The 12183-nt window shown below is 38.7% G+C and overlaps 1 protein-coding gene across 4 annotated transcripts in view; it reads left to right on the top strand.

The window, feature by feature from the left end:
* LOC117010386 (synuclein alpha interacting protein) overlaps positions 1 to 12183 on the top strand; it is a 97906-nt gene that overhangs the window by 53671 nt on the left and 32052 nt on the right. For all 4 annotated transcript variants that reach the window (XR_004420650.1, XR_004420649.1, XM_033084812.1 and 1 more), the window contains exons 3-4: positions 75 to 147; positions 10425 to 11287. Coding sequence is in view for 2 of the 4 variants with exons in the window: in XM_033084812.1 (XP_032940703.1) it covers positions 75 to 147; positions 10425 to 11287 (936 nt within the window). In the remaining 2 variants the exon portion in view is untranslated. The remainder of the gene's footprint in view (positions 1 to 74; positions 148 to 10424; positions 11288 to 12183) is intronic.

A 12183-nucleotide genomic window follows, 5' to 3' on the forward strand; every position in this document is an offset into this window, starting at 1 on the left:
TTGAACCGCTTGAAAATCTTACTTTTTATCTTTTTTAATTATTACCTCTACACATTTTTTCTCATTTTTTGCAGTATTCTGTAACTTCTCTCAAGACCATTCCAGAATTATGTAGAAGGTGTGATTCACAAAATGAAGACAGATCAGGTATGATGCCCATTTCTGTCCACCCATTATATTCTAGGCTTTTTTTAATCATGTACAATTTGGCAACAATAGCTTCTTGGCAGTGTCCTGTTGTTTTGTTTTTTCTCATTTATGTACAGTGTTCTGGAAACATGAGTTTCTTTTTTTTCAACAGATGTTAGTTCATTAGAGGGAAAGAAAGTTCCAAAAAAGGATTTGGCTGTATACAGATAAATGTAGGGCTTCATCTCAGCAGCTCCAAACCACAGTATGTGCAACAATTTACTTGAAAACCCAAGAAACCATTGGTGACAAGACGTAATAATGTAGGCGCCAATGAAAAAATGTTGGATGCATTTACTACCCATATGGCCGGGACCAGTCTGAGGGATGATGTTTTGCCAGAGTCTGAAACTATATCAAGGATGCTACATGATAGAATCTACTCTAAGGCATACTGTAATAGTTAAGATTAAAGCTGAGTTTTTTAGTTTAATAGTGTAAACTAAAGGAAGAATCATGGCATATAGATGAAAACCAGCTGGAGACCTTCCCTCTGCCCCCTGACAAAAAGTGCATTCAGTGTTGTTTTTCACTCTGTAAATCAGATTAATCCTCTTTTATTTTTCTCTTCCTGATGAAGGAGAAATAAATTGGTAAGAGAAGCATTTTTGTTGAGCTATGAAAAGTTTATTGTGCTTTTTGATCCTTTAATTGGACTTTTGTTAATGTTGTTTCATCAAGTAATTTTATAACAGAAACAGGAGATCTGGAATTCATGGGATGATACAAGGACAAGAACCATGCTATACTTCAGCAACTTTTATGTCTGTATTTTCTTTAGACTTTTAAAAATTTCTATTGTGTTTAACTTAAGTGGAAACTTTCTCATTGCTACTTCTTCTAACAGAGTTATTAAAGGCCAGGTCACCACATGCCACTGTCCTTGGCAAGAAAGAGAAGCAAAACTCTTCTTGTAATGCCTGCAGATTACTGCCCACACAGGGCACAGCAATGGTTGCACACACAGTATTACTTGTTACAAGCAAGAGCAGGGAAGAAGTGTAAAGGGTGAAGACTCCTGATCTACTCTTCTCAAATTTCCTTATCTCCTTCTACCCTAGTGTCCCCCCATTCCTCCCCTCCATCCTCCCCTCCATATTCCCCTCTTTCTTCCCATCCTGCCCTATTACACCCTTCTACCTTTCCCGTTTTCTTCTCTCTTCTTCCTTCCTTCTTGCTGGTTCTTCCCCCCTTCCTCATCCCTTGCATCCTGACATCTTCCCCCTTTGTTCTATTTCCTTCCCTCTTTCTTCCTGTCTCCTTCCCTTCTTTCCCATTCTTACTCCCACTCTCCCTGTTCTCTCCCTGTTTTCCTATTGTCACACCATTCCGCACTATTCTTCTCCCAGTCTTCTCTCATTCCTCCTGCCTCCTTCTCTCCTACTTTCCTCTTTTTCACCCACTTCTTCCTTCTGCTCCTCCTTCTTCCCTGCCATTCTCCATAGCATTTAATCCCTTATTGCTCCCCACATGCTTCCACCGTTCTCTCCCATATTCCTCCTCCCATTTTTCTTTCTCCATTTAAAATAGTAAGGATGAAATACTGCTTATGAGCTCTTCCTTTGTATGGTAGGATGCTGACAAATTACTTTGTATCTCTCTTGTTCCACGGTTGCCTCTGCAGATGGACATTTTTTGATTATGATTTTAATTACATCAGCACTCATCTATTCCCTTGAAAAGGGATTGACAGAAGTAAATACAGGGATTGCTGGAAGACAGCAGTAGCTCTGGGGAGTGTGCCAGTGGAAGTTAATTACAGATTGGTTAAAAGTCTTGAGTAAAAAGGAGCTCTTTTGCATTGATAGTAGTTTTGGCAAAGTGGAAACAGTCCTAAGAGCTGTGTTTTCTTGCTACTTACCACTTATTTTGGTGAATAGGAGATAGTACTGAAATATTTTTATTTTTACTCTGTTTAATCACTGAGTAATAATATAGTTCTGAACAGGAGTGTATCACTTTACATATCTGCCTTCAGTAACTCCAGTCTTGAAATATCAAAAGAGCTGGATTCATCAACATTGTGTAAAGGCCTCATTTGATAACTTTTGACAGTCTTTTGCCTTCCCTATACAAACAGATCATTAAAATAATTAGATCATTAAAATAATATTGCCAAAGTATTGATGATGCGTGCTGTTTTTTATGAAAATAAATTATATTATAAATCTTTCATGCTGTAGCATAAAGCATTCATACTATTTTATATTTGCATTCTGCTGTTAATTCAAGTTGTTACAAATAATAAAATTCAGAGGTTTTACAAAGAGCTGATCCAGCTTACTACCTCATACTGCCTTCTGCTTAGTTAGAGGTTGCACTTCTCCTTTGAAACTGAGAGGACTATGAAAGTAGAGCTATCCAAGAATTATTTTTTAGAACCAAAACTTAAGCAAATGTTGACCATAGATAAGACATGTCATAGTCTAAAAAGCAGTTGTCTGTCATCTTTGTCTTAGTTCACTAAGACAATTAAGACAAAATTATGATGAAAGATTCAACTTTATACTTGAAAAAATAATCATATACATATACATATACATATACATATACATATACATATATGCAACTATTTTCAGAACAGGATTGTTAGAACAGATGTAAACCAAACCAGTTCCTCATTATGGATTACTTAACTATATGGCTAATAATGTGGAAGTGTTACTATTCGTTGTTTGCAGATAAGTTTGGTAAGTAGCCCTGTCATTCTGATTTTCTTTTCCCTTTTCATGTAAACATTGAATAATAAGTTAGTAACATATGAAAGTATTGCTTACATTGTTTTCAAATTACTCCAAGCACTTTTAATTCTAGGCAGATAGTGGTGTTTATAAGTCAGTGGGTCTTCTCAAGCATGTCACATAATTCCTTTGGCAGATTTTTTTGAGTTCTTAATACTATTTCTGACTGCCTGTAACTTTTACTCAAACTACTTGTTCTTTTTGAAAGGGAGGTATTAGAAAGTCTGACAAACATTTTCCCAACGTGTAGTTTTTCCTCCTTGAAATGCCGCTATCCACTTGAAATGCCTCCCTTTATTGGACAGGACTGGCTGGTCGTGTGTATTGTTGGGAGGGTCCTGTTCCTGCCTCACTCTTTTGCAAGATGTACATGACAGTCATGCAGCAGCACAGTCTCAGTTCTGACTCAGAATCATAGAATCACAGAATATTCTGAGTTGGAAGGGACCCACAAGGATCATCACAGTCCAGCTCCTAGCCCTACAGAGTAGAACAGCCAAGAGTCACACCATATGCCTGAGAGCAGTGTCCAAACACTTCTTGATCTCTGTCAGGCTGGTGCTGTCACCACTTCCCTGGGGAGCCTGTTCAGTGCCCAGCCACTCTCTGGCTGAAAGACATTTTCCTGATCTCAAACCTAAACTTCCCCTGACAGAGTTTCAGGCCATTCTCTTGAGTCCTGTCACTGCTCACCACAGAGCAGGGATCAGTGCCTGCCCCTCCTGTTCCCCTCACAAGGAAGTTGTGACTGCACTGAGGTCTGCCCTCAGTCTCCTCTAGGCTGAACAGACCAAGTGCCCTCAGCCACTCCTCACACGGCTTCCCCTCCAAACCCTTCACCATCCTCATGGCCCTACTTTGGGCACTCTCTAACAGCTCAATGTCTTTTTTGTGTTGTGGCACCCAGACCTGCCCCCAGCACTGGAGGTGAGGCTGCCCCAGCTCAGAGCAGAGCAGGACAGTCCCCTCCCTTGTCTGGCTGTGATGCTGTCCCTGATGTCCCACAGGACACTCTTGGCTCTCCTGGCTACCAGGGCACTGCTGGCTCATGGTCACCTTGCCACTGACCAGGTGCCCCAGGGCCCTTTCCATGTGGCTGCTCTCTACTCATTCCCCAGTATGTCCATACATCCAGGGTTGCCCCACCCCAGGTACAGAATTTGGCATATTCCCTTGTGGAATTTCATACAGCTGGTGACTGCCCAAGCCTCTAATTTATTGAGGTCTCTCTGCTGGGCCTCTCTGTCTTCAGATGGAGTAATCAGCTCCTCCTGATTTTGTATCATCTGCATCTTACTTAGTATTCCTTCAAGTTTTGCATCCAAATCCATTATGACTTCTCTGAATCCTTCTTGGATTTAGGGAATTCTGACTCAGGAAAATTCCAAGACATCCTTGGAGCCAGTACCCCCAGATTACCAGGGTAAAGATAGATGGTATTGGCAAAAAATTGCAGGGAAAATTGTGGTTTATCCACGGTAAAGAGTGATTAAGGGAAATTGTTTTTTCTACAATCATGCATCAAGAGAATGTTCTTTTAGGTATCATAATAACCACTAATGTGGACATTATCTCAGTTCTTTAGAGCAAGGTGGTAATTAACTCTGAGGCTGTGGGTTTAAGGCCTGTACAGGCCATTCACTTACGAGCATTCACTCAATGATCCATGTGGATCCCTTCCAACTCAGAATACATTTTGGGATTCTGTAATTTTTTTTTCTCTTCAAAAATAGAAAATTAAAGAGTGTGGTTTAGAAATGGACCAAGTTAGCACATTTTTCCTGAAATGAAGCGTTAGCCAGAGTGTCCGCTGGTTTCCAGCATTGTTTAATGTAGACTGATGAACTGAAACAGAAATCAGTCCTTTATGCTTTCATTATTAAGTATGAAATTGGTTGCATCCTTTCTGGGCAAATTTTCTAAGGACACTTGAACAAATGGTTCAAGACAACTGTGTTCAGCAAGCTTCACCAAACCATGTCATTGTTGAAGTGTATTCTGTCACCTGTGACAACTTTCACTTGTCATTAAATGCGTGTTTCAAATACAGGCAATATACTGCTCTAGATCTTTACTCACAAATTGGTAAAAACAAATTCGCTTTTAATGTCTAGGAGTTATCATTCTGCACTGCTTTATTCATTCCCAAAGAAACTGCCATTTGAAAAAAAATTCAAAATACTAGTTTCCTAACAGAGAAAAATAAATAAATCAATGAGCATAAAGTTACAGAAAATTTCCATCTCAAGATCTCGGTAGTTTTTAGTTGTATGAGAAAATAAAGTAAAATTTTATTTGAAGCAGTGTTAAAAAGCATCAATTTCACAGGTATATCTGGAACAATACAATAATGATTGGATCATTCCTTGGTAGAATACTGAAGAATTTTCTAAGTAAAAAACCAGTTGTGCTAGCTACATATAAGTTCTTTTCTGGCCTAATTTTTGCATTCTCCTTCTTCCTTTTTCATACATTTTGTGCCAGAATGACCTCTTCTGATTTTTCATTAGAACTTTGCTTGCTACCTTCCTTTTACATCCATAGATCTGTCTATACAAGAGTAAACCAAATTTAGTGATTTCAAAAATTTTTTGCCTTTCCTATATTCTCTACTTTAGAATGACAGCTTTTGTATTATTCATCTTCAAGCCAAAGATAAAAAAAGATTCATTCACTGAGACAATTTTTGAATTACCTTGAAAAGGTATGCCATTATTTAATAGTATTAATTATTATTTACCCTTTCTTTCTTCTTTCTTTCTTTCTTTCTTTCTTTCTTTCTTTCTTTCTTTCTTTCTTTCTTTCTTTCTTTCTTTCTTTCTTTCTTTCTTTCTTTCTTTCTTTCTTTCTTTCTTTCTTTCTTTCTTTCTTTCTTTCTTTCTTTCTTTCTTCTTTCTTTCTTTCTTTCTCTCTCTCTCTCTCTCTTTCTTTCTTTCTCTCTCTCTCTTTCTTTCCTTTCTTTCTTTCTCTCTGTCTTTCTTTCTTTCTCTCTCTCTCTTTCTTTCTTTCTTCTTTATAATGACTTGAAATTCCACTTAAATGGGAACAAGCTGTCTCCATTCTTATCTGTACAGGCTTGTTCTTTAATTCAGGTTCTCATGCTATAGAGCTTATGTTAAAGGACTTTAATGTGTTTTCCTGGTACAAGTTATTGATATGTTAAAACTGTAAAACAGTGCCACCTTCAGTCAAAATGAATTCAGTTAAATATGAATTTTGTGATATTAATAAAGGAGTAAATGGATATTCAGATCTGGTTCTGATTATCCATTGATTTGTAAGAGACAGCCCTTCCTCTATCATATGGAGCCCACATACTTCTGTAAGTGTTGGAGATACATTGGTGACAACAACCATGAGTTTTTGGAAAATTTCCCTAGTGTAGTCAACACCTCAGCACCTGTGTACAAAGTCAGAATCACAGTGCCTGAAATGGACCTGGAATTAATGCGGGTCATAATTGATTCAGGTCTCTGGTGAAGGCATATCATAAGGAGAAAGCCCAGGCATTTCTTTCAGATGACAGTAGAACTCCAAAGAGGAAATTTTGTGTAGACTTGAGGCAGGTCCTCTCCCAATTTTACATGAGCAATATGTTGAAATACTGCATTTAAAAAAATATGGGCAGTCGTCAGTGATAGTCACAGACTTTTTCAAAGTAAAACATGGTATTTTCATTGTACTCAGGACAATTTAGAGGCACTGTGATGTTTGGCATTAGACTTAAGTATCACAAAAATTTCTGTAAGTATCACAGAAACTTCCTGTCACAAGTGTAAAATTTCATGTGTGCATGAGGTTATCTTGATGACTGGAGAAAACTCAGTTCCCCTGTAGTTCTACAGATGCTTGTATACCAGGTAAAACTCCACCTCTCACCATGCTCTAGACATAGAGATCATTGAAAAATACTTTGAAATCAAAAGATACTTCCAGCTGGAAACAGGTTGTAGGGATCAATTTTGATTCTTGAAAATAGAATCAGATGGGGATTAAATAGAAAGAGAAGTTACCTCCTAGTTGCCCCCTTTTCTGCTTATTTGCCCCCAGTAGTTCTAGGATATATATAAGTAAATAAATAGATAAGAAAACCTGTAAATAAGCCTGCAAGCCTCTGGACTAATTTGCATTTTGTCTTCCTCAGAAAAAGCATGGAGTACAATATATGGTGAAGAGCTACATCTGCAAATTTGACCCTTGCAGGTTTTTGTCAGATAAAGGTTTTTTTTGTGCCAAAGAAATACTTTGACATCTCAGGTCTATTGAGCAGCTAATGCTTCTTTACCGATGTGAATGAAGTCTGCAGCTTTTGCGTTCCTTGCTCTTCTTGTCTCAGTAATACAATAGTAGGATTATCTAAGTCTCTTATATTAATGAATAAAAGTTTGGGAAATAATTTTGACATATACCTGGGGGAAAAGCAATTTCATCACCTTTTAGGAGTATACCAGAATTATTTGTCAGATTCTGGAATCAAACTAGCTGCTCCACATTCTAGCCCCCTGCCTTAAAGTCAGGCCATCTTTTACTATTGTTTATAAAATAATCAAACAGTATTTATTTGACCCAGACTTTTAATGGCCCCTGTCTGAGTTCATAAGTATGGAGAGATGAGCAAGAGGCTTTTCCTCTGGAGCAGCTGTTTAAGACTACGCAGTGTAACTCCTGCTGTGCTGGTGCTTTGGAGACTGTGGACAACACTTGCTTTTGCTTCTTCAGGGAACAAGCAGCTGAAAGCAGAATGAAAGAGTTTCTAGCTGTGTCCTGGTCTACTCCAGGCTATGGCCTCAGTGTCATGTAGAGGGAAACCATGGTGTAACTGCCTAAGGACTGATGCAGCTCCCAAGAGTAAATGGCGCAAAGAGATACTGTGTCTGCTACTCTGACTTGCTTTCATCCCTTCAGCTATACGGTTAAATGCTGTGTTCTAATTCTTTATTAAAAGCAGTGGAAATTCATCATCTTAGTTAAGTGAAGAGGGTGTTTTTAAGCCAGTAAAAATATTGCTAACTGTTTTTCATGTTCCAGTTTGTTTTTGTTTTTTTCCCCTCTGGAAAAACAGTGTTTGCAAGGAAAACAAATCAATTAAAAATGAAGAAACAATGAAAAAATAATGAAAAATGGTAGTACCTTACTCAGCTCTAACTTTAATGAAAGAAAGGAGAAATACATGACTTCACAATTATCTGAGGCAGATTTGCAACATACATCATTGCTTCTCAGTGCCTGATTTTACAGTTTGGTCACCAGTGGTTTATGTAAATGCATGTTATTAAAGTTAAAAAGTGGAGAAAGTGAAGCAACAAAATAAATGTAAGCTTAAATAAAGTGATGACAAACAAAATGTTGATGCCTTTTCCTGTGCCTAGACCCCTGTGTTGAAAGCAGTGTTTTCATAAACTCAGACAGAATTCATTTCCATACTGAGTGCTTAATAGTTCCTGTCAGAACAAAACAGCTGGGAAACATATGGTATCCATTTCCCTGTATCACTTGGAAAAAATTTCACATGTAAATAAAACCAACATAAAAGTGTAGGCCTTTGAACCTAGAATCTTATACAATACATAAATAAGTCAGTACAGTGTGTTCTTTGTATTGGCCCACAAAGTTACATGCTTTTTGATTATTATTATTTTTATTTCTTCTTTGGAAATGTTTTCTTAAACACTTCCAAAGTATTAATGTAATTTTCAGACATACATAACTATTAAACCATACTAATCTTTTGCTTCAGATATTAATGTTGCACTAAAAATGTATGTATCTGTTTCCTTAGGAAGGTGTTCATGGCAAATTGTGTGTTTTGACCACAAATTAGATCCTACTGATATGCAGTTAGCACATGTTATAAATCTGCTTTGTCTAAACAGTATTCTTGACTTCTAGAGTGCATTAACTCTTAGTGTACATTGAAAGAAGCATAGTAACTACCTAAATGCTTTTATGGTTTTAGTGCTGTCCCTCAACGGAAAATAACATAAGAGAAAATTCTTTGCCAGAATTCTGCTTACTATGAAGATCATCCAATATCACCAGCTGGGACTATGAAACAGTGCAAATTCAGTGGGATTGAGTTCAAATTCAGTAGGATTAAGAGTTTGATTGACTTGAGCTCCTTCCCTTCTCTCAAGTCAGATTCACTGGTCAAACTATCCTGCAGTGCAGTGAAATAATTGTCTAGAAGGTCCAGAGCTGTAGGTGTGTATGTGGGTGTGGCTGTACATGTAAGGGTTGGGAAGTTTAACAGAGGAGCCCAACACAGAGAGGAGAAGTTCAGAAGGAAAATCACACCTCAATAAGCAGGGTCAATTTTTAGATAGAGAATCACAACATTGTTTAGGTTGGGAGTGTCCACTTAAGATCATCTAGTTCAATGAGTGTGCTTAAGCAGGGGCAGCTAGAGCCGGTTAAGCCAGGTCCAGTTGAATTCTGAGTATCTCTAGTGATGGAGGTTTCAAAAAGTTTCTGGGCAATTATGTCAGTATTTGACCAACCACACCATTTAAAAAGTGTTTTCTTATGTTCATATAGAATTTCTTGTATTTTACTTTGTTCTGGTTGCCTCTTGTCCTGTCATAGAGAAGAACACTATTACCTCTCCTTAATGATGAAGTTCCTCCTGATGCTTTCCTTCCTCAAGCTGAACAGGCCTGGCTCTCAGCTGATGTTTCTGAATTTCTAGTTCTTGTAAGAAAAATACATCTTCCAGAGGAAGCAGGCCTTAAAACTTGAGTTGTTATCGGTGCTGAAATAATCCACTAAAACGTTTTTACTAACTCTTTTGTTGTCCTCCCAGAAAATCATCCTACTCTTATGATGCCTCTCAATGCAGAGCGGAGTACAAACCACAGTTTGTACAGATTACCAGCAATCAGTTTCTGCACATTGCCTCTCCTCCTATTGCTGGCTACTGCTGAGCATAGCCTGGTCCATCCCCACAACACTCTCCCTTCAGATATTCATAGACATTGATGAGGTCCTGCCTCAGTTGTCTCTTCTCAAGGCTGAACAGGCTCAGCTCCCTCAGCCTTTCCTGGTAAGAGAGATGGTCCTGTACCTTAATAGTGACAGCCCTCTGTGGGACCCACTCCAGGAGCTCCATGTCTCTCTTGTATAAGGAGCCCAGACCTGGACAGAGCACTCCAGATGTAGTCTCATCCAGGCCAGGTAAAGAGTGATGATCACCTCTAGATCATTCCTGGCAATGCTTTTCCTGATGTACCCCAGGATACCATTGCCCTTCTTGGGCACAAGCACATATTGTTGGCTCATTGACAACTTGTGTTCTTGGTTAGAACTTGATTGAAACTAATTATTTGTAATTATTGCATTATACAGCCTTGAAAAAATTTTATTTTAGGAATGTGAAATTCTTCTCCTGATAGAGATGCCATTAAATCTGTTTGAGTTCAGCATGTTATCATATAATTCTTGTTTCCGGTGTTTGGCCAGGTGTATCTTTAAAGCATGCTATCATGTCCATTTCTCTAGTTTCCAGTAGCAGCTGGAACTGTGGGGTCTCAACTCTTCTTGGAAATGCACAGAAACCAACAGGAATTGCAGATGTGTGCAATAAATTCAGACCAGTGAAGAGGGTTTCTCCATTAAAGCACCAGCCAGAAAGCTCTGAGAACAATGAAAGTGATGACCAGAAGAACCAGAAGGGAGAATGCCAGAAAGGCAGTGATTCTCAGTCTGCACCTCCAAATGATGACCAGAGTCCAGGAGAAGGAGAGAGCCTTAAAAGCAAAAGCACTGAGCCTGCTGTTCTGCTTGGGGAGCTGGAGCACTATGACCTGGATATGGATGAAATTTTGGACGTGCCTTACATTAAATCAAGTCAGCAACCTGTTCCTTTTACAAAGGTAGCTCCTGAGAAAAAACTTTTAAGTGTGTGTTCAACTGTGAATGGTCTAAGTGTCAAGAGCTGTCCTGCAGGGAGCACAGAGAGCTCGCCTACTGGTGGGACACAGTTCTGTGTGCTGTCTCCTGTGAAAGGCGCTCAGCTGAGAAAAACGCAGCCCATTGTCCTTGATCAGCACAAGCATTCAGCAGAAGAATTAGAGCTCTCCCAGCCTTTAGTGAAGTGCAGCTCAGCCCATGAAGCTGAAGCCCCAGGCAAGGGCTTCCTCAGCAGGACACTTGCTGATCCTCACGCTCACAAAGCTGAGAAGACTATGCCGAACTGCCACCGAAGGACTTTCCACCTGCAGACAGCAGTGGCAGAGAGCAAGCAGCTGGAGGAGCTGGGTATGAGCTGGAGCAGTGCAGGGGGCCTGGAAGAGAGGAGTGAAGAGGTGAAAAAAATTAAGAGCATCTTAAACATTGTAAAGGAAGGCCAAATATCTTTACTGGTAAGTATCACCTTTTTCATAAGAAACATAGAATGAAAGTGATCTATGATTTGGTTTATTAAGCCAGCTAACCTGATGAAGTTAATATTTTGGACTTCTGCCCTTTTTATCTTTTGGACTCCTTAGAAATTCAGTGTATGAACTTCCAAATGGAAAATATTAATATTTAAATAAAATATGTGTCAAAACCAAGACATGAATTTTATGTATGCATGGCTAAAATTGATATTTTATGCAGTACACTGAAGTTATAAAGGCAGACATTTTAACTAATAGCATCATTTAAATATCAAATTTAAATCCTAACTGAGTTTTGCCTTTCACGTTTGTAGGTCACTTTGCTCAATTGTTGCTGGTTTACCACTGTTGTTATGTAGAGGTTGATGATGGGAACAGAGAGGCTTCTGTTGTATTCTGATTATTATTCAGGAGTGTTTATGCTGTCTTGCTGCAACAGCATTCTCAGGCAGGAGCTTTCTGTAAAGCCTCATTGGCCTCTGACCCATATGAAGGTTTTTTCAGTAAATTCTAGCACTGTGATCAGGCACTGTCAGTGATGGTTTCCAAAGTAACTGTCTGCAAGTTACCAGCACAATGATGCAGAGCGTGTGATCTCCACACAGAACAGCTGGTGAAGGCACGTTGTATGTATAAAAACTGTTTTTGTTAGATTTTTGTTTAGCTTCTCTGTTTAGCAGTCTAGCTCAAACACAAAGGCATACCATTAACACAGAAGCAAGAACAAAGGAAGATATTCAAAACTAGACAGAGGCAGAAGAGAGTATTAGATTACTCATTAAGAAATAAAAGCAAGTTAAATTCATCCTGAAATAGAAACTGGGGGGAAAAAGAGGACATCATAGGTAAGAAAATAAATACTTTTTCCAAGCTGGTTG

The sequence above is a fragment of the Catharus ustulatus genome, chromosome Z (genome assembly GCF_009819885.2).
Source record: "Catharus ustulatus isolate bCatUst1 chromosome Z, bCatUst1.pri.v2, whole genome shotgun sequence".
NCBI lineage: Eukaryota > Metazoa > Chordata > Aves > Passeriformes > Turdidae > Catharus > Catharus ustulatus.